The sequence below is a fragment of the Ascaphus truei genome, chromosome 19, assembly GCF_040206685.1.
Source record: "Ascaphus truei isolate aAscTru1 chromosome 19, aAscTru1.hap1, whole genome shotgun sequence".
NCBI classification, from domain to species: Eukaryota; Metazoa; Chordata; class Amphibia; order Anura; family Ascaphidae; genus Ascaphus; species Ascaphus truei.
The window spans coordinates 10,430,051-10,452,613 of record NC_134501.1 but is presented as its reverse complement, the minus strand read 5'-3'; the positions used below and the strand labels follow the sequence as shown (position 1 = coordinate 10,452,613).

General features: G+C 49.1%; 2 protein-coding genes across 3 annotated transcripts in view; both read left to right on the top strand.

Moving 5' to 3' along the window:
- LOC142469831 (cadherin-1-like) overlaps positions 1 to 13,507 on the top strand; it is a 43,631-nt gene extending 30,124 nt beyond the window's left edge. The window contains exons 5-17 of the mRNA XM_075576505.1: positions 186 to 323; positions 828 to 983; positions 1,094 to 1,238; positions 1,346 to 1,521; positions 1,780 to 1,908; positions 4,506 to 4,688; positions 5,651 to 5,895; positions 6,435 to 6,577; positions 7,183 to 7,407; positions 8,013 to 8,231; positions 9,943 to 10,073; positions 10,164 to 10,307; positions 12,294 to 13,507. Coding sequence (XP_075432620.1) covers positions 186 to 323; positions 828 to 983; positions 1,094 to 1,238; positions 1,346 to 1,521; positions 1,780 to 1,908; positions 4,506 to 4,688; positions 5,651 to 5,895; positions 6,435 to 6,577; positions 7,183 to 7,407; positions 8,013 to 8,231; positions 9,943 to 10,073; positions 10,164 to 10,307; positions 12,294 to 12,500 — 2,241 coding nt within the window. The 3' untranslated portion in view covers positions 12,501 to 13,507. The remainder of the gene's footprint in view (positions 1 to 185; positions 324 to 827; positions 984 to 1,093; positions 1,239 to 1,345; positions 1,522 to 1,779; positions 1,909 to 4,505; positions 4,689 to 5,650; positions 5,896 to 6,434; positions 6,578 to 7,182; positions 7,408 to 8,012; positions 8,232 to 9,942; positions 10,074 to 10,163; positions 10,308 to 12,293) is intronic.
- Positions 13,508 to 15,388: 1,881 nt separating this feature from the next.
- Positions 15,389 to 22,563, top strand: part of TANGO6 (transport and golgi organization 6 homolog) — a 28,978-nt gene continuing 21,803 nt past the window's right edge. The window contains exons 1-8 of one of the 2 annotated variants that reach the window (XM_075576504.1): positions 15,389 to 15,541; positions 16,009 to 16,667; positions 16,972 to 17,088; positions 17,473 to 17,623; positions 18,422 to 18,558; positions 19,456 to 19,621; positions 21,332 to 21,414; positions 22,071 to 22,183. In XM_075576504.1, the coding sequence (XP_075432619.1) occupies positions 15,478 to 15,541; positions 16,009 to 16,667; positions 16,972 to 17,088; positions 17,473 to 17,623; positions 18,422 to 18,558; positions 19,456 to 19,621; positions 21,332 to 21,414; positions 22,071 to 22,183 (1,490 nt within the window). In that variant the 5' untranslated portion in view covers positions 15,389 to 15,477. Of the gene's footprint in view, positions 15,542 to 16,008; positions 16,668 to 16,971; positions 17,089 to 17,421; positions 17,624 to 18,421; positions 18,559 to 19,455; positions 19,622 to 21,331; positions 21,415 to 22,070; positions 22,184 to 22,563 lie in introns of both variants that reach the window. The other variant, XM_075576503.1, reaches the window with a different exon arrangement.

Below are 22,563 nucleotides of genomic sequence, written 5' to 3'. Positions count from 1 at the left end.
AATCCCTGCCCCGGAGAGCTTGCAATCTAAATCATATGTTGGGAGATTTAAAGAGAGATGGGGAAATTGGTAGGACAGTTTTTGTTATACAGAGTGCAGGGGTAAATTTGACTTTAACACCTACTACCTAAAAATAGTTTCCTCTCTTGTTCTAAACAATTCTCTTCCTGTTTTCCCACCCACAGGAATCTTCCCCTGAGGAACATGCAGGTCTTCTCACCAAATCTATGTCTGGGCGGAAAAGACAGAAGAGAGACTGGGTTATCCCCCCAGTCTCAATGTCTGAGAATCAGAAGGGTCCATTTCCCAAAAACATGGTGCAGGTACGTTAAGTTTCTTGTGAGAACAAAAAGTTTGGGATAGAGGTGTCCCCGATAAAGAGAGCATCAACTAAAACTATAGTGGAGTATATATATACTGCACGCTATATGGGGGGATTATGAAGCATTAATCAATTCATGTGTTAAAGCTGATTCATATCATAAATTGGTTTGACGGGTGTAGTATTACTGCTGGAAAGTGTTTGTTTCACATGGTAGTTCTGATTTGTGTGATACTGTATGTTTTAGGGTCTAACATTAGACTTGATTTATAAATTAAATGATCGTGTACAGAAGTTTCAGAACCTCACACGTCTCCGCGTGTACTGTGTAAGTAATACCTCCTGGGGAGTAGAGATTCACTTAAAGATACAATATCTTCCGGTGAGGGGCAGATTCAATCCAAGATTGCATTTTGGGTAGGAAAAAGTAGCACTTACATTTTTTCTAAATATGGTTCTTTTGTTGGTTGGGGAGACTACATGAAATATCTGCTTTATTACTCAGATCAAGTCCAATAAAGACAAGGAGATCAGATTGTTCTACAGCATCACTGGGCAGGGGGCTGATACCCCACCTGTAGGGGTCTTCATCATTGAAAGGGAAACTGGTTGGCTGAAGGTGGCCAAGACCCTGGACAGAGAAGACATTGCTCAGTATAGTGTAAGTATTTAACCCAATATGAACTGGCAAACGATGTTCAGGATGGCACCACAGCGTGATTACACTGCCCCAACGCTCACATTTTACTGAGGTGTCAATCTGTGTTTTAGCTTTTTTCCCATGCGGTGACAGCGAATGGACAATCAGCAGAGGACCCCATGGAAATCATCATTAAAGTCATAGATCAGAATGATAACCACCCACAATTCACAGAGAAGGTCTTCCACGGCTCCGTGGCTGAAGGGTCTCGACCAGGTGTGTCTTGTGATTGTGTGTTATTGTGTGTTATTGTGTGTTATTTCTTACAAATGACATGTAACATTTTTAATGGCGACATGGTCACTGATTTATTATTTGTTAAGGCACTTCTGTGATGACCGTAACCGCGACGGATGCCGACGATAGTGTGGACACCGACAATGGGGTGATTGGTTATTCCATCATCAGTCAAGATCCCCAAGTTCCCAGTGACCAGATGTTTACAATCAATAATCAGACTGGAATGATCAGTGTGATCGCAACTGGATTGGACCGCGAGGTTTGTGACCTGTTTATCTTGGAGATTTCGGCTCTTTTTCACGTCCCAAAATTCACAATTTTGGTGAATAATGCAGAATACCAAATATATCTAGTCAGTGTCTATTTGTAAACACGATTCTGTATGTATATTTTGGCTCCACTCGTGTTTCTTACAATAATTATTGCTCCTGCCTGCCTGGAATTGTCTCCATGCTGCCAGGAGGCCCAGCTCTGGTATCTTTCTCCATTCACAACTTAACACCTCTCATTCTTTCAGACCACCCCACAATACACAGTCTACATCAAAGCTGGAGATCAAATGGGTGCCGGATTGGTAACGACTGGTACCGCTGTGATCACCGTGACAGACATGAATGACAACCCTCCCATATTTGACCCAAAAACGGTAAGCAGAGGTTATTTTCTTTGGTTAAGATGTTCCTATGAGAGCGCAGTCCTATAAGTCCATAAACGTCTTTAAAAAAATGAAAGAATGTGAGGGTTATCTTCAAAAAAAGGTTGGACATCTTTTTAAAAAGGAAATGAATACAGGGATATACCTAATAAGTAAACATGGGAAGTATGTTGATCCAGGGAGAAATCTCATTGCCAATATTTAGTCAGGAAGGAATTTATTTTTCCCCTAACGAGATATCATTAGTTGATATTTCACTGGGGTTTTTGTTTTTTTTGTTGGATCAATATACTGTAAGTACGGATATAGGATAAAGTATCTGTCGTCTAAATTTAGCATAGGTTGATCTTGATGGATGTACAGGCAGACCTCGGTTATCCGACATAATGCGTTACTCAAAATGGCGTTGTAAAGCGAAACGTTGTAAAGCGAAACACGTTTTCCCATAGGAACACTGTTTAAATGAAAGGTTCCGTTCCTGAAGGCATTTTTAACACTAAAATACACCAAATATTTTATGCAGGCAATAAGATATGAAGCAAACACATAAATTATATAGTGTATATACTGTATTATATATATATATAATATAACATAATAAATAATATATTATATAGTATAATATAATATTATATAGTATAATATTATATATATACGCTCTTACGACGCTTTGCAACGTTGTTTATGTGAATGTGTATAGATATACACACATACACAACGTTGCAAAGCGTCGTAATAGCGTTGGATAAGCCATTTTGGCGTTGTAAAAATGAATATAGGTATGCATTGCATAGCGTTGGATAAGCCATTCGTTGTAAAGCGAAGCGTTGTAAAACGAGGACTGCCTGTATGTCTTTTTTCAACCTCATCTACTCTGTAACAATGTATCGCTGTATCTCTGTAACGCTGTATCTCTGTAACGCTGTATCTCTGTAACGCTGTATCTCTGTAACGCTGTAACACTGTATCTCTGTATCGCTGTATCTCTGTATCTCTGTAACGCTGTATGTCTGTAACGCTGTATGTCTGTAACGCTGTATGTCTGTAACGCTGTATGTCTGTAACGCTGTATGTCTGTAACGCTGTATCTCTGTAACGCTGTATCTCTGTAACGCTGTATCTCTGTAACGCTGTATCTCTGTAACGCTGTATCTCTGTAACGCTGTATCTCTGTAACGCTGTATCTCTGTAACGCTGTATCTCTGTAACGCTGTATCTCTGTAACGCTGTATCTCTGTAACGCTGTATCTCTGTAACGCTGTATCTCTGTAACGCTGTATCTCTGTAACGCTGTAACGCTGTATCGCTGTAACGCTGTATCGTTGTAACGCTGTATCTCTGTATCTCTGTAACGCTGTATCTCTGTAACGCTGTAACGCTGTATCTCTGTAACGCCGTATCTCTGTAACGCCGTATCTCTGTAACGCCGTATCTCTGTAACGCTGTATCGTTGTAACGCTGTATCTCTGTAACGCTGTATCTCTGTATCTCTGTAACGCTGTATCTCTGTATCGCTGTAACGCTGTATCTCTGTAACGCTGTATCTCTGTAACGCTGTATCTCTGTAACGCTGTATCTCTGTAACGCTGTATCTCTGTAACGCTGTATCTCTGTAACGCTGTATCTCTGTAACGCTGTATCTCTGTAACGCTGTATCGCTGTATCTCTGTAACGCTGTATCTCTGTAACGCTGTATCTCTGTAACGCTGTATCTCTGTAACGCTGTATCTCTGTAACGCTGTATCTCTGTAACGCTGTATCTCTGTAACGCTGTATCTCTGTAACGCTGTATCTCTGTAACGCTGTATCTCTGTAACGCTGTATCTCTGTAACGCTGTATCTCTGTATCGCTGTAACGCTGTAACGCTGTATCTCTGTAACGCTGTATCTCTGTAATGCTGTATCTCTGTATCTCTGTAATGCTGTATCTCTGTATCGCTGTATCTCTGTATCTCTGTAACGCTGTATCTCTGTATCTCTGTATCTCTGTATCGCTGTATCTCTGTAACGCTGTATCTCTGTAACGCTGTATCTCTGTAACGCTGTATCTCTGTAACGCTGTATCTCTGTAACGCTGTATCTCTGTAACGCTGTATCTCTGTATCTCTGTATCGCTGTATCTCTGTAACGCTGTATCTCTGTATCTCTGTAACGCTGTATCTCTATCTCTGTATCTCTGTATCGCTGTATCTCTGTAACGCTGTATCTCTGTAACGCTGTATCTCTGTAACGCTGTATCTCTGTATCGCTGTATCGCTGTATCTCTGTAACGCTGTATCTCTGTAACGCTGTATCTCTGTAAGGTGCATTTAGATTTCGCCGGGTGTTGGGTTTTCCTTTGTAGAAATATAAAATAACACTGTGAAAAGCTGCCTTTTAAATAACTACATGACATCCCAAACACTAACTGTACAGATATCAACGGCTTTGTTGAAGGTAAAACTGATATAACTGCAGTGTTTCAGGCTAAATTCCTTAACTTACCACAAGCGGAGATGCCAGAGATGCTCCGTTTGGTCTTGGGGCTAATATCCAGATTGGAGCCTTTTGGAAAGTCTCATGTCATCTCATGTTTGTCTTATTTCCAGTACACCGTTAATGTCCCTGAGAATGAGGAGGATGTTGAGGTCTCGCGCTTGACTGTCACAGATGCTGATGTTGCCAATACAAATGCTTGGCATGCGGTCTACAATATTGTAAAGGGAAATGAAGCAAACCTTTTTGGTGTCACAACCGTTGACAACAACATTGGTCTCTTGAAAACAATCAAGGTAAGTTGGGTTCAGTATGCGTCTTCCAACAGGAGAAGACCTCAGCACTTTGCGGGTCTTTAATATTAAACTGCAAATAGTACAGATCAGGGGAACTATCGCAAATGACAATATATTACCCTGTGGGTCACAGATACACGACAGAGAGACACACAATAGGTGCCTGTGTCACCCCATAATTAGAGGGACAAACTCTAAATCATAGGCTCCTTTTGTCCCCATGTCACTTTACAATGGGAGGAATAGACTGGATAGGACAGAAGCCCCTTCTGTCTTTGTTACTTTGTAGTTAGTAGGACCATTAGGTCGTAGGTCACTCTGTCATCCTATAGTGGGAGTGATGCAATCAGTATTTCCTCTTTGTGACTGTGTCACCCGCGAGCGGGAGGACCGATTTGATGGATCATAAGCTCCTTCTGCCTTTGTCACACTGTGGTGGGTAGGACACTCAATGGCCATAGATTATTTTCGTGTCACTGTCACCCTGCAAGGAGAGTTCCTAAGTTTGTTTCGATCTTTAAATTTAAAAAAATGGTCTGAGTAGGGGGGACAACTGGTTGTTATCTGACATCAAATTCTCTGTGTCTATGTATAACCCCCATGTGATACCCTGTTACATTGAGACATCTAATACTCTATGGGGCAGATCCATTCATTTGCGGGTGAGCGCACCTGATCTTGCATTAACTCCCATTGAGTATCGGGTGGGTGTGCTAACCAGTACCTATGCATGAAGAATCACACCCTATGTATTTGCACATTGCCCCGTTGTGCATTTCAGCAAAGAACACAACAGGCTATGGAGCTTCGACTGGAAAACCATATGATGGGGTCCGTGACCGTTGGCCTCTAAATGAATTTCTCTTGGTGTCTCTTCCTGTTCACTGATTTTACAGTGATATGTTCCAATCAAACTCTGATTTCTCTCTTGTGTTTATATAAACCTCTCCTTCCTGTTTCAGCCCTTGGATTTTGAGGTAAAGAAGGAGTATATTCTCTATGTCGCTGTCACAAACAAAGCCAACTTTTCAGTGCCACTGCCGACCTCCACTGCCACAATCACGGTGACTGTTCTGGATGTGAATGAGGCCCCAGTGTTCAAACCACCAACAAAAACAGTAGATATCTCCGAGGATCTTCCCAATGGGCAGGAAGTTGCCTCTTACACGGCACAGGATCCGGATAAGGCGCAGAATCAGAAGATACTGTGAGTAGCTGGATGCTTGTTCTGGGGTTGGTACCGGAGACTTGCGTTGCATATTTCTTACGTTTTCTATTATTCTAACTTCCTTTCCCAGTAATCGCGACACTTTCTTCGCTGTTGCACTGTATAGGAATAACCTTTCCTAATTTCGGAACCTCGCCATTCCTTGGCGTCCTCCTTTACTGTTTAACTCAGGATAGGTTCTGTGATGGTCTCATGGGGAGTCTTACATTGGGCATGTCATGGACCTATCCCCTCTCAAAAGCATAACAAGTTTGCCCCTTTTATAATTTAATTTTAATCTACTAACATAATGGAAGATTGATTCACAAATTAATATTTTGTCTGAAAATAAATAACCTAATATCGAAGGAAATGCACTAAATGTATTTTCCTGTATATTTCTTATATCTTAATGCGCTTGTTTATTTGTTTAATGACTGAGTTACTATGTTTTCAGTGTTCTTGCACCTCCATTATAAAGCATTGAGCACTGTGGATTCAGTGACCTGCTCCTGTAACTGAACTTCTCTTCTCTGCAGTTACAGCATCGGGTTTGACCCGGCTGGGTGGCTCTCTGTGGACAAGGACAATGGGATCATCACTGGAAAAGGCAACTTGGACCGGGAGTCACAGTTTGTGCAGAACAGCACTTACAAAGCGATTATCTTGGCTGTGGACAATGGTAAGGATTTAATCATTGTAAAGCACTGCAGCTAAATACTACAATAAATATGCAACCCTATACATTGTTTCAATGTATAGGGGACTCCAACTAGACTGGGTTCCAGTAACCATCATGGCACCTTTACCAGCAGCCCCCTGGGCCTTCTTGGTCTTAGCCAAGGGCGTAGAGGAGAGACCTAGAAAGGATGTTAATGCGCTATGCAAGCAGAACATTACATTGTATAATAGGGATATACTGTACAACTCGCCTCTGGCTCCTGTCTCTATATAAAAACATCAGTCCTCTTTTATGAAGGCATATGCATGCTGGTATCACAACACTGCCAGCGCAGTCCCAAGATAAGAGAAAAAAAGGGAAGAAAAGAGAAAAAAAATAATGAATTAAAATAATTGTGCATTATTGTAAGGATTCTTTTCTAAATCTTAGTCATTTTTGTATTGCGCTCACGTGGAGTGCGTGGGACATAGGGGTTAGTGATGAATGTATTGCGCTCACGTGGAGTGCGTGGGACATAGGGGTTAGTGATGACTCCTGCCATGTTTTGGTCTGTTCTGCCCCTGGTGTCTGATGCCTCCCCCGATATAATGATATTTTGCTTGCAGGTTCTCCACTTGCCACAGGGTCCGGGACCCTCCTTATTCGCCTTCTTGATGTGAATGATAATTCCCCATTTTTGGATCCTCAAGACTTGTCATTCTGCCAAAAGGACACAATCCCTCAGTCACTTAATATCGTTGACAGGGATCTTCCCCCGAACACCGGCCCATTTACCGCAGAACTCCTGCGTGAATCCCATGAAAACTGGACGGCTCAAGTAATTGGAGACAGTAAGTTAGCGGATACAGAGAGCTGGTGATGACGAGTGTTTTGCGTTGTGCGTGCTGCGGCATTGTTATAAATGTAGCGATATGCTTATAACGCATTTCAACTGTTTACTTATTAGGAGCTCAAACACCGGTCAGTCTTATTATACCGATCCCACATGTACGCCTATTCTGCACTTTCACTTATTAATAGAACTAGAACACGATTTCTAGTTCAAGTGGGAATCTAGTCTGGGTTTGAGCAACAGTTCTGCTGCAAGAATGAAATACCCAATAATCTATAGAGGGGGCTGGGGGGAGTTCTACATATAACTTGCATGTGAAATGTTTAGACCCATATTTACGAGCAGTTTTCTATCATACGACCCCTTCCAGCGCTGGGAGGCACCTTTTAGTCACCTGATTTAAAAGGACTGAAAGGTTCGTACGGCAGAAGACCACGGTTTCATAAGTGGCTCCAAGTTTCTGCGCTGAAGCATTGGTACATTGAAATAATACCTCCTCTTTGTTCAGACACAATCAGTCCGTAAAGAAAAGCATTGATCTGTAGCATTCCTTCAAACCCCGCTCCTAATGCTTCACGCCTGCGTTGTGTTTTTTTTCCATAGAGTTTGAGATCAAACCATTAAGGGAGATGGAAACTGGGACGTACAACGTCCCCATCAGCATGAAAGACAACATGGGGCTGGTCAATGTCATAGAACTGAAGGCCACTGTGTGTCGCTGTGAGGGTGACAGCAAGGACTGCGAGCACAAGGCTGCTTATGCTGGAGTTATGGGTGTCCCAGCCATCCTGGGAATACTCGGGGGTATCCTGGCACTGTTGAGTAAGTAAAGGATAAAGATGGCTTCACGTGTTGCATCCCAACTGCCACATGTGTATCTCAGAACAACTTGCAAAGCAGCGATATGCACAAGGAATTCTCTATGCTGATGGAGAGAACGTTTGTTTGATGTATGGCTCGCTGCCGCCTCTCTGCTGAACATTAACACCGATGCTTCTGTCTTTGCAAAATAGAGCCCTCCCTGGCGTGGTACTCGTCACTCTTGCACAATGCGGTTCATGAAAAAATAGAAAGTGTAGAGAACAATATGAGGAATACTACTATTATAAGGACAAGAAACACCTCTGTGCAGGTCACTTAGTGTATATAATTAGTGCACCCAATCTATTTAACTGGTGACTGGCAGTGATTAGGAAACGCATCACTACCAACATATGAACCTATACACACTGAGTGATTCCCTATGGGTAGTTAACCCTTTATCCAACCGTACTTAAAATATACACCGTGGATGGTACAAGACGGAAAAACACTTACAAAACTGCAGCTGAAAGATGTTGTTGAAACTGCTCAGCAAATATAAATCTCCCAGCAGTGATATGTAAGGAAAACAATGAAAACATCGCACAGAACTGCTATATACTGTGATTTAATAATGTACATACAAACGCATGGAATAAAACTCACAAATTATTCCTTTTATTTCAACGCCTTTCAACCTTTTAAGCCTGGATGTGGGGCCCTTTGGGGTGTGCTCTCCCGGAACTGCCGATATCCACGATGTCCACGCTTTGGCTGTGAGCGCAGTCTGCTCCGTCTCCCTGTTTGGAAGCCCACGTGCAGGGAATCTCCTGGTGCAGCTTCCTAGTTGGCGCTGTCCGTCCCGTCCTGATGACATCACATTCAGTGACGCGGCGATATGGCAACACACTAGCATACCCCTGAGGAAGTTGGACGTTTCTCACGAAACATGTTGGGTTACGTTAATTATCCTCACGTTTCCTTCTTAACCGCTTTAAATAGCTTAAATAGCTTATGATCGTGGACTGGTGTGTGCTGTTTGCTGCTCGAGCACTGCTAGCTAGTGTGTTACCACATCGCCGCGTCACAGTATATAGCAGTTCTGTGCGATGTTTTCATTGTTTTCCTTACATATCACTGCTGGGAGATTTATATTTGCTGAGCAGTTTCAACAACATCTTTCAGCTGCAGTTTTGTAAGTGTTTTTCCGTCTTGTACCATCCACGGTGTATATTTTAAGTACTGTTGGATAAAGGGTTAACTACCCATAGGGAATCACTCAATGTGTATAGGTTCATATGTTGGTAGTGATGTGTTTCCTAATCACTGCCAGTCACCAGTTAAATAGATTGGGTGCACTAATTATATGCCCTAAGTGACCTGCACAGAGGTGTTTCTTGTCCTTATAATAGAAATATACCTCATGTTCTCTACACTTTGTGCAAGAGTGACGAGTACCACGCCAAGGTGGGCTCTATTTTGCAAAGACTGTATATGGGATTTGGATAATCCCAGAGGACTCGTGGTTGCAGGACCTTTTATAGCAAGTAAATACTCTCCATTTGCAATTAGTTGTATAATACAAATGTTTGACTGTTCACGGTTCATTGGGTTGTTTGTGAGCAGTATTTATATATTTGATATATCGGATTGTTAAAGGGTACAGTGCTATAGTTGAGTATTTGTTCTAGTGTTCTGCTGATGCTTCTGTACTCCTCCTTTCTCGCTGTAGTACTGCTGCTGTTACTCTTGCTGTTGGTGAGGAGGAAGAGGGTGGTGAAGGAGGATTTACTGCTGCCGCCGGATGAGACTCGGGACAATGTGTATTCTTATGATGAAGAGGGGGGTGGTGAAGAGGACCAGGTACGAAATAATGTGGATGAACCGTTTTGGCGCAGCTACAAGCGCGTTATTTCACGAGTAGAGTATAATACGGTCTTTTTCTCTCTCAAGGATTTTGACCTGAGCCAGCTTCACCGCGGCCTTGATGCCCGTCCGGACGTGATACGGAACGATGTCATTCCGACACTCGTCCCGGCTCCCCAATACCGGCCGCGTCCCGCCAACCCCGATGAAATTGGGAATTTCATTGACGAGGTGAGTAAAGTCTCAAAACAAAGATGATGTTCCAGCCCGCCAAACAGTGTCTCTATCTCAGGGGTCCTCAACTCCAGTCCTCAGGGGCCACCAACAGGTCAAGTTTTCAGGATATCCCTGCTTCAGTACAGATGGTTCAGTCTTGAGCCACCTGTGCTAAAACTTGGATAGCCTGAAAACCTGCCCTGTTTGGGGGGGTCTTGAGGACTGGAGTTGAGCCCCCCTGCTCTACCTATAACCTAACGGTCTGAATATAATCAGTACCGTGGTCCTGCCTGGGATCATACCTAAACTAATCAGTACCGTGGTCCTGCCTGGGATCATACCTAAACTAATCAGTACCGTGGTCCTGCCTGGGATCATACCTAAACTTATCAGTACCGTGGTCCTGCCTGGGATCATACCTAAACTAATCAGTACCGTGGTCCTGCCTGGGATCATACATAAACTAATCAGTACCGTGGTCCTGCCTGGGATCATACCTAAACTAATCAGTACCGTGGTCCTGCCTGGGATCATACCTAAACTAATCAGTACCGTGGTCCTGCCTGGGATCATACCTAAACTAATCAGTACCGTGGTCCTGCCTGGGATCATACATAAACTAATCAGTACCGTGGTCCTGCCTGGGATCATACCTAAACTAATCCGTACCGTGGTCCTGCCTGGGATCATACCTAAACTAATCAGTACCGTGGTCCTGCCTGGGATCATACATAAACTAATCAGTACCGTGGTCCTGCCTGGGATCATACCTAAACTAATCAGTACCGTGGTCCTGCCTGGGATCATACATAAACTAATCAGTACCGTGGTCCTGCCTGGGATCATACCTAAACTAATCAGTACCGTGGTCCTGCCTGGGATCATACCTAAACTAATCAGTACCGTGGTCCTGCCTGGGATCATACCTAAACTAATCAGTACCGTGGTCCTGCCTGGGATCATACATAAACTAATCAGTACCGTGGTCCTGCCTGGGATCATACCTAAACTAATCAGTACCGTGGTCCTGCCTGGGATCATACCTAAACTAATCAGTACCGTGGTCCTGCCTGGGATCATACCTAAACTAATGATCGCAACGAAACCTTTTGAAGAACAGGAAACCCAGCGATCCCACAATCTCCAGGATACGGGGCCCATGGAATTATTATTTAAAAAAACGCTGTAAAGAAAGAATCGCCCTGTGCTGTGATCCTAATAGACAGAGTACAGTCTTAAACCAGACCAGTGTGCCGGCTTCTACAGAGAGGCTAGAGACCGTAGCTATGAAAATGAATTTAGTGCATCAGCTTATACTTCTCTGTATGTGAAGTGACACCTGCAGGGATGGATGCAAATCGCATATTACACAGGGGGAGGGATAGGTTTCAGTCACAGATAACATTTTTATATCCACTGTTTTTATGTAAACCCTTTGCTTGCTTTATTCATTGTAACATCGCCGGAAGAAGAGATCAGTGTATCTCGAAAGCTCGCACAAGTAAAAGCGTTTAGTTAGCCACAGAACGGTATCATCTATTCGATTTTGATTATTAAAGCTCGTCTAACACGGTATCTATCTATCTATCTATCTATCTATCTATCTATATATCCATCCCTGTAACTAAGGGTCCTCTAATTCAGTCTTCAAAAGGAACCAGCAGGACTGGTTTTCTGGACCACACATACCTTTAACTTCCTGCTTCCGCACAGGTGGCTCAATCAGTGGCTCAATCAGTGGCTCAGTGAGCCACCTATGCTGAAGCAGGGATATCCTGAAAACCTGACCTGTTGGTGGCCCTTGAGACTGGAGTTGCCCACCCCTGGTTTAGCATGTTTTGTCTTCGTGATGGTTAGCTTGTTTAATTTGATCCTTTTTTTTAAATATATAAACCGGACGGTTGCTCTTCAGGACTGAACTTGGGCAGCCCGGCTGCAACAAGTCTCCTGGTGAAATGAACCGATTAATTAAATGGCTTTATTTGCTCGCCCTGTATTTAGAACTTGAACGCCGCTGACAATGACCCGACGGCTCCCCCGTACGACTCCCTCCTCGTCTTCGATTACGAAGGCAGCGGGTCCGAGGCCGCCTCCCTCAGCTCTCTGAACTCCTCCAGCTCCGACCGAGATCAGGACTACAGCGCCCTGAACGACTGGGGCCCTCGCTTCACCAAACTGGCGGATATGTACGGCGGCGACGAGGAGTAGGACGCGGGCTCCACGCACTATTTTCATATGAACTGCTGAAGTCGTGACAGGCCGACCTCGCGCTGCAGAAAGCCCTTATTTTCCAGGCTGTCCTGGTGGCCACATCCGATGACAAGATTTCCGTTTGTGACGGGAGATGATGGATTTCTACTCTTCCGTGTTGCGGTCCCACCAGCGGGATGAGTTTCCCCCTCTCCTGCCCCCCCCCCCTTGTTTTAATGTAAAAAAAAATCCTGGAATTTGTTTTAATTATCTTGAATCATTTATTGTATTGTGTCAAGTGTTTTTGTTTTTATATTTTCCATAAGGCCGGGGTTCGAAACGCCAGTCCTCAGGACCACAACAGGTCAGGGTTGAAGGATATCCCTGCTTCAGCACAGGTGACTCAATCAGTCCCTTCTTCAGCAGGGGTATCCTGACAACCTAACCTGTTGAGGGGGTCTTGTGGACTGGAGTTGAGAACCCTTGTAGTAAGGGAATTTGCCAAAAGATTGGAGGGTCTTCTTCAAACAGAGATGTATATGTGATTTTTATTTTACATTACGATTCACGCTTCAGTGTAGATATAACTCCTCCTGAGGTTAATGCAATAACCAAAGATTTGTTTTGGTTTATTTTTTTAAAGCAAAGTTGCTGAATCCACTTCCAGATAATGGTCTCCCTGGCCAGGCCCTTGGTCCCCTTTTTGTATCCTGGAAGCTTTGGGAAGCCCTTAATTGGAAGTCAAGAACATAGGAAAGATGCAGCTCTCTTTATGTATTGTGGTGTTAAGCAGATGTTTGCTTGTGAGCGGCAGTGAAGGTTTGGGGGGTGGGGGGGTTCTTCTGACTGGTTCCACAGTTGGCACACTAAGCAGACTACGTAACGCCACTAACTCGGGTACCAAAAATGAGTCCTTTTGTAGGTGCTGAGGGGCAAGGATTGTCTGTATTCTTCTTTGTACTCTGCTATGTATACTGTATGTTTTTGTTGTTTTTTAAATAAAAATACATTTATACCAAAATAAAGAGACTTTTAGTGAGATGTATTCCGCAGAAGAATGATTTGATTCTGTAAAAAAAAACCTGTACTTATTTATTTATGTATTTTTCTCGGCCGTAGCTCTGAGTACCATGACGCGCCCAAGCACACACATGCGCACACACGTATGACCTTTTGCTGGGGCGATGCTGAGGGAAACCTTCCCTTAGGTGTATTTTCTTTCTTGACACTGTAGGTTCCTTGTTGGCACAGAAAAGTTTAACCCTTTTGCTACCGCTGTTCTCAGAACAAATCTCAGAGCTAGCGTTTAACATTAAAGCTTCCCACACAAAAAAAAGGTGTACCCCTCTTGTAATGACACTTCCTGTTTTATTACGAGTTCGCTCATTGGAAGGCGGGTATACACCCGGAGTGAGTCTCGCTTATTGGAAGACGGGTATACAACTGGAGTGAGTCTCGCTCATTGAAAGGCGGGTATATACCCGGAGTGAGTCTCGCTCATTGGAAGGCGGGTATATACCCGGAGTGAGCCTCGCTCATTAGAAGGCAGGTATACACCCGGAGTGAGTCTCGCTCATTGGAAGGCGGGGAGTGAGTCTCGCTCATTGGAAGGCATGTATACACCTGGAGTGAGTCTCGCTCATTGAAAGGCGAGTATACACCCGGAGTGAGCCTCGCTCATTGGAAGGCGGGTATACACACGGAGTGAGCCTCGCTCATTGGAAGGCGAGTATACACCCGGAGTGAGCCTCGCTCATTGGAAGACATGTATACACCTGGAGTGAGTCTCGCTCATTGGAAGGCGGGTATACACCCGGAGTGAGCCTCGCTCATTGGAAGGCGGGTATACACCCGGAGTGAGCCTCGCTCATTGGAAGTGAGCCTTGCTCATTGGAAGACATGTATACACCCGGAGTGAGCCTTGCTCATTGAAGGCGAGTATACACCTGGAGTGAGCCTCGCTCATTGGAAGACATGTATACACCTGGAGTGAGTCTCGCTCATTGGAAGGCGGGTATACACATGGAGTGAGCCTCGCTCATTGGAAGACGGGTATACACCCGGAGTGAGTCTCGCTCATTGGAAGGTGGGTATACACCCGGAGTGAGTCTCGCTCATTGGAAGGCGGGTATACACCCGGAGTGAGTCTCGCTCATTGGAAGGCGGGTATACACCAGGAGTGAGTCTCGCTCATTGGAAGGCGGGTATACACCCGGAGTGAGTCTCGCTCATTGGAAGGCGGGTATACACCCGGAGTGAGTCTCGCTCATTGGAAGACATGTATACACCCGGAGTGAGTCTCGCTCATTGGAAGGCGGGTATACACCCGGAGTGAGTCTCGCTCATTGGAAGGCGGGTATACACTCGGAGTGAGCCTTGCTCATTGGAAGGCGGGTATACACTCGGAGTGAGCCTCGCTCATTGGAAGGCGGGTATACACCCGGAGTGAGTCTCGCTCATTGGAAGGCGGGTATACACCTGGAGTGCGTCTCGCTCATTGAAAGCCGGTTATACACCCGGAGTGAGCCTCGCTCATTGGAAGGCGGGTATACACCTGAAGTGAGTCTCGCTCATTGGAAGCAATTTCAGCGCTGCTTCGACGCTCAGTATTTGTATTTTGCCATATTTTTTCATGTAATAATTGAAGTGTTATTAGATGTAACACTGTAATGTTACAAATATCCCCATTAATATGTACAGCATGTGCCAATATAGTGAGATGATGTATGGGAAACGATAAAACAGATCCCCAGAACTGTCCCCCATGAGAAAGGTATTTACATTGGCTGACCCACTTCTGGCAGGTTTTCACACGATGCTTTCCTGTCCCTCTTTCACATGACACGTGATTCAGCCTGTGGCCGCCACAATTCGTATCGGGTTTGTCTTCTGCTGCCACACGCAGCATGGCCGCCGATCGGCTTGCCACACGCAACATGGCCGCCGTGTCGCTTCTTAGTTACGTGTCTATACATGCGCTAGTGGGGGCAGGAAGATGGCTGCTGGTTGGAATGTGGGGACAGTGACTGAGGCGCTGAGGATCCTGATCACCCCGGGCGGTAAGGATTGGACCCGCGGGCGGCACCGAGCATATCCTGAGGAGAACTATGAACTCTCTGACCGCGCTGCTTACTGTATGCTCCCTTTGCACACTAATGCCACGGGCTTAAAATAACACACCACCTTACAGTCCCCGCACCCTGACAGACCCCCCCACCCCGCACCCTGACAGACCCCCCCACCCCGCACCCTGACAGACCCCCCCACCCCGCACCCTGACAGACCCCCCCACCCCGCACCCTGACAGACCCCCGCACCATGACAGACCCCCGCACCCTGACAGACCCCCCCCCCACACCGCACCCTGACAGACCCCCCCCCCCACCTCGCACCCTGACAGACCCCCCCACCCTGACAGACCCTCCCCACCCCGACAGACCCTCCCCACCCCGCGCCCTGACAGACCCCCCCACCCCAAAATTTCTCTTTCTGTTAGCTATAGTAGATCTACTGTGTCTCACTGCAGAGTTGCCCGGATCTGCCCAGACGGATAAACAGGGCGCTCTGCTGAGCACATTACAGCTCAACGTGTCCTCCCTGGAGGAGAAGCTTCTAAACGCCCCAGAGTGGGAGGACCTGCGGATCCTGAGGGCGAGGGTCTCTGCAGAGGCCAAGTGGCTGGAAGGATGCCGCGACACCCCTGCAGACCCCCCCTGGAGGTTCACCTTGGAGACCCTGTTGTTGCTCCTGTGTCTGAAGGAGCGTATGATTGAGGTGGCAGCTTCTTTCCAGCCCCCCAAACCCAACCTGAGGACCCCCGAGGCTGCCCCCGCCCTGAGCCCGGACATGCTGAGCATCTCCCAGCAGAAGACGGTCCAGTCTGCGCTGCAGTTCGTGGTGTCGCTGGGCGTCTGCCCGTACCTGCTGCCCGGGGTTGGCCTCTCCCTCCAGCAACGCTCGGAGTTCGGAGCCCTTGTGCGCAGCATGGTGTCTTGTGACACGCCCCTCGCCCGCACGCGCCGGCTACACGCCACCTGTACCGCCCTCCTAGAAGTGTCTCACCACCCGTCACTGGGGAACCTGCTGCTCACGCGCCATCTGGGGGACCTCATGGCCGGGCTCTGCCAGCTGGGATTCGGCCCGACCAAAGCCAAGGCAGAGCAGAGCTCCGCGGTGGGCGTAAAGGTATAACCCCAACCCCAGCATTCAATGACAAGGCATATAGGCATATAGGCTCACCTATCCCTATATAGAGAGGATATGCTAGGGGCACCACTGCCGTGGGACTGGGGAGGATCGTGGTAGGTTGGGCTTCTTTTTAGTGGACTAATGTGTCCAGGACCAACTGTGAACCTGGTTAGAAACGTGGGGTCTGCTAGTCCTGGGTCCTTGGGGGGGAAGTCGGTTAATTTGTGTAGCCAGACATTATATTGTGAGTGGGACCGAGCCACATAACACCATCTCTTCTCTAACATTGTGTGTTTTGCAGGACCTGACGGAGGGGGAGAGGGGGCGCTGCAAGGAGGACTTGCGGGGTCTCCTGGATCAGGTGTACCAGCCGCTTGTGATCCGAGAGCTGCTGATTTTACAGGGGGGGCCCAGACAGGTACACGTGGGGAGAGGGGATAAGGGTTTGAATGTCGTCGTCCTCACCCCGTTATCCTCCTTGGCTGTGAACATTATAAACCAGGAGTGGGCCAACTCCAATCCTCAAGAGCTGTCAGCAGGTCCAGGTTTCCAGGATATCCCTGCTTCAGCACAGGTGGCTCAGTCAGAAGCAGGGATATCCTTAACACCTGAACTATTTGGGCAGGGATATCCTGAAACCCTAACCTGCTGGGCGCACTGGAGGTGGCCGCCCCTGTTATAAAGCATTTAGACGTTGTAGGTGTTGGTTTGTGTATTTGGATCAGGGAGGAATCTTGTGCTCCTGTTGCAGTGCGGCCCGGTACAGCAGCGGCAGGCGGTACTGACCTCTCCTATATCCCAGGGCTCACGCGCTCCGGGCAGCGCCGGGGGGGAGCAGTGGGCACCGGCCCCAGCCTGGCTGCGCCGCCTCTCCGGACAGCTCCTCTCGGAGCGGCTGATGAGGCCGCACGGGGTGCAGGCCGTGCTGAGAGGGATCCTGGAAGGAGCCGGGGGTGAGTGTGGGGGTGAGTGTGGGGGTCAGTGTGGGGGTCAAAGTGTCCTCCCGGCAAAATCGATGCAATAAAACTGCTCCAGATGTAGGAAAGTGGACCAGTTCTGGTCTCTTAATAAGGGGATTTTCTGACCTGCTTTTGGAGCTGTTTGTATGCCAGGAGATGGGTTGCAGAGTCCCGGGGGCCACACACCCTCTTGTATATTAAGCACATGGGACACTCCCTGTGTCATACTCCTCCCTGCCAGGGTCCGAGTCAGAATCCTTCATTCTGCAAGCCTCGTGTTTCATCATGTACAGCAGGGGGTTCTCAAGACCCCTCTCCCAACAGGTCAGGTCTTCAGGATATCCCTGCTTCAGCACAGGTCGCTCAGTCAGTCCCTGCTTCAGCACAGGTTTGAACCGCCTGTGCTGAAGCAGAGACTGAGCCACGTGCTGAAGCAGGGCTATCCTGAAGACCTGTTGGGGGGGGGGGGGGGGGGGGGGGGGGGGGTGGCACCTGAGGACGAGTTGAGAACCCCTGATGTACAGAGCGCTGTGGGACTGGCTCAGACTGTTGCCATGGTTACATGAAGCCCGTCACCCCAGCTCTTCACACTTCAATTTTCCTCTGAATTGATGAGAAATGTATCTTTTAACCCCTTCCCTGCCAGAGCTCTCTAATCGCTCCCTGCTAGGTATTCAGACATACATGACTGTGCAGTGTTGTAGTCCCGCCTGGCACTCCAGGGGTTACAAGGCAATACGTTTCGTGCCGCCTGTTTCTTGTGATCAGAGGGCGTCTCTCCTGTCATTGCAGCCGGCGCTCAGGGGGGGCGCGACGCGGAAGCTGGTGCCAGCAACTGGAAGAAGTGTGATGCAGTGGCGAGAATCCTGGCATCCTGCCCCCAGCAGTCACTGTCTGTGCAGGAGTATTACCAGCTGGTCTGCCCGCAGGTACTGTGCCCTGCGGACTGCCCACACTGCCCTGTATACAGCCCGGGCACTGCATGCTGCCCACACTGCCCTGTATACAGCCCGGGCACTGCATGCTGCCCACACTGCCCTGTATACAGCCCGGGCACTGCATGCTGCCCACACTGCCCTGTATACAGCCCGGGCACTGCATGCTGCCCACACTGCCCTGTATACTGCCCTGTTATACAGCCCGGACACTGCATGCTGCCCACATACTGTCCTGTATACAGCCCGGGCACTGCATGCCGCCCACACACTGCCCAGTATACAGCCCGGGCACTGCATGCCGCCCACACTGCCCTGTATACAGCACGGGCACTGCATGCTGCCCACACTGCCCTGTATGCAGCCCGGACACTGCCCTGTATACTGCCCTGTATACTGCCCTGTATACAGCCCGGACACTGCATGCTGCCCACATACTGTCCTGTATATAGCCCGGGCACTGCATGCCGCCCACACACTGCCCTGTATACAGCCCGGGCACTGCATGCCGCCCACACTGCCCTGTATACAGCCCGGGCACTGCATGCCGCCCACACACTGCCCTGTATACAGCCCGGGCACTGCATGCCGCCCACACTGCCCTGTATACAGCCCGGGCACTGCATGCTGCCCACACTGCCCTGTATACAGCCCGGGCACTGCATGCCGCCCACACACTGCCCTGTATACAGCCCGGGCACTGCATGCCGCCCACACTGCCCTGTATACAGCCCGGGCACTGCATGCTGCCCACACTGCCCTGTATACAGCCCGGGCACTGCATGCCGCCCCCCCCCCCACACACACACTGCCCTGTATACAGCCGAGGCACTGCATGCTGCCCCGACACACTGCCCTGTATACAGCCTCTAAGTCACGCTTTCTCCCCAGGTTCTGGATCTGCTGCACATTCAGGACCCTCTGACCGCCCGGCAATTTCAGAGAGTTGCCACCGAAACTGTCCTAGCGATGCAGCGGGAGCAGCCACAGCTGGCAGAGAAGCACCTTATCCTGCCCATGCTGGAACCCCTGCTGCGCTGCACCCTCGCACACACAGGTGGGCTCCCTATGCACACTCTCACACTCTCACACACACACGGGCTTCCTGTGCACACTCTCAAACACACGCGCTACCTGCACACTCACACAGGCTGCCTATGCACACTCTCACACTCTCACTCACACACGGGCTTCCTGTGCACACTCTGTCACACACACACACACGCGCTACCTGCGCACTCACAGACACAGGTGGGCTCCCTACGCACACACACACGTGGGCTCCCTACGCACTCTCACACACACACACGTGTGCACGCAAGAACACACCATCCACACAGGTGGGCTCCCTACACACTCACACACACACATGGGCTAACTGCGCACTCACAGACACAGGTGGGCTCCCTATGCACACACACACACACGTGGGCTCCCTATGCACTCTCTCTCTCTCACACACACACACACGTGGGCTCCCTGCGCATGCACACACACCACACACAGGTGGGCTCCCTACACACTTGCACACACATGGGCTACCTGCACACTCACACACACAGGTGAGCTCTGCGCACTCACACAGTTACACACACACGGGCACGCTCATGCAAACAGGTGAAGGCAATATAGCAATTTTTTCTGGCAGTGTGTGCGGCATATAATGCATAGAGAGGTTGGGATTATACCGCGGTTCCCTGGCAGGGCGCACGTGGTGTATAATGCATAGAGAGGTTGGGATTATACCGCGGTTCCCTGGCAGGGCGCACGTGGTGTATAATGCATAGAGAGGTTGGGATTATACCGCGGTTCCCTGGCAGGGCGCGGGTGGGATTATACCGCGGGTCCCTGGCAGGGCGCGGGTGGGATTATACCGCGGGTCCCTGGCAGGGCGCGGGTGAGATTATACCGCGGTTCCCTGGCAGGGCGCGGGTGGGATTATACCGCGGTTCCCTGGCAGGGCGCGGGTGGGATTATACCGCGGTTCCCTGGCAGGGCGCACGTGGTGTATAATGCATAGAGAGGTTGGGATTATACCGCGGTTCCCTGGCAGGGCGCGGGTGGGATTATACCGCGGGTCCCTGGCAGGGCGCGGGTGAGATTATACCGCGGTTCCCTGGCAGGGCGCGGGTGGGATTATACCGCGGTTCCCTGGCAGGGCGCGGGTGGGATTATACCGCGGTTCCCTGGCAGGGCGCACGTGGTGTATAATGCATAGAGAGGTTGGGATTATACCGCGGTTCCCTGGCAGGGCGCGGGTGGGATTATACCGCGGGTCCCTGGCAGGGCGCACGTGGTGTATAATGCATAGAGAGGTTGGGATTATACCGCGGTTCCCTGGCAGGGCGCGGGTGGGATTATACCGCGGGTCCCTGGCAGGGCGCGGGTGGGATTATACCGCGGGTCCCTGGCAGGGCGCGGGTGAGATTATACCGCGGTTCCCTGGCAGGGCGCGGGTGGGATTATACCGCGGTTCCCTGGCAGGGCGCGGGTGGGATTATACCGCGGTTCCCTGGCAGGGCGCACGTGGTGTATAATGCATAGAGAGGTTGGGATTATACCGCGGTTCCCTGGCAGGGCGCGGGTGGGATTATACCGCGGGTCCCTGGCAGGGCGCGGGTGAGATTATACCGCGGTTCCCTGGCAGGGCGCGGGTGGGATTATACCGCGGTTCCCTGGCAGGGCGCGGGTGGGATTATACCGCAATTCCCTGGCAGGGCGCTTGGGGATGCAGTTCTGTCATGTTTTCTCTCCTTTATTGTTTTAGAGAATCCTGAGCCGCCTTCTCCTCCGGGAGAGACGCTTGTGCCAGAACGGGAGCTCTCGCGCTGTGTGGAGGACATCGTTAAGGTAATTACATAGTAACATCGTATAAAACTGGGTGAAACAGACGCGTCCAGCCGTATTAAATGTTAATTAACGGCTGAGATACTTATCCCCTGAGTATAGTTATATTGACCCACAAGAAGCAAACACGTACCAATTATGTCTCGATAGGGAAAATATTCATTCTTCCTGACCCCCGGTCTCTATCTGCGCTGTGCGGCACGGAGATTTACTGCCGTTTGCTGAGATTTCCTTAGTTCTGTAATTGCCTCTTTTTATTTTACTCCCCATGAAATAAAGAATAAAAAAAATCCACTCCCCTAATTCTGGTCTGTGCTGCAGCCCTCTGTCCCCAAGAGCTTACAATCTAGCTGTGGTGTTAATAATGCACACCTCCGGGTGCTGGCGGTGTGATATGACCCTTCTGGTGACACCTTTCCATATCACCGTATCGCTGTCCCCTGCAGCCCTTAGGAGGCACCGTGCTTGGCGTGAGCAAGGTGCATCTTTCTCACGGTGACAGATGTCATGTAGCGGGTGTCATGGCGGTGGGTGGCCACAGTGAGGACACCCTGAGTCTCGTGCTGCACAGAGATGTCTAAATGTCCCATTTCATGCGATGACGATAAGACCGGTCACCCACAACCCCGCGTCCTGACGGTCAGCGCTGTGATCTGCAGGTCTTTGTGGTGGGGAGCGATCCCACGGCCGCGGCGCTGACCTCCACCAGACCAGTCATCTCGGCCGTCTTCTCCTTGTATTGCTTCGCACGGCAGAACGTGTCACACTTACGGTGAGAGTGAGGGGAGGGGGATACGGAGTCGCGGGGGCGGGAGATCAGCGGTTGTATACCGTAAATCAGCGGTCCCTTATATAACATCGCGCTGACCCCCCATCCTGTGACCTGCCGGTGTGGGACTCGGCTGTAATGACAGGCGTCTCTGTTTGTGTCCCTCCCCTGAGTATAATAAACATATTGTGCCCCATCACTGCCACATGGCATAGCCATATCAGCCCTGCCAGAGGTCCGGCCGGCCCCTGCGCCCGCACAGTGGGGGAAGGAGGAATATGAGGTTTGTGGCGGGGCGCAGGGACCTCACACGGCAGATTTTGGGTTATTGGCAGCGGGGCATTGTGTGGAAACCTGGTACCGAACTCAATCCTCCGTGCCTC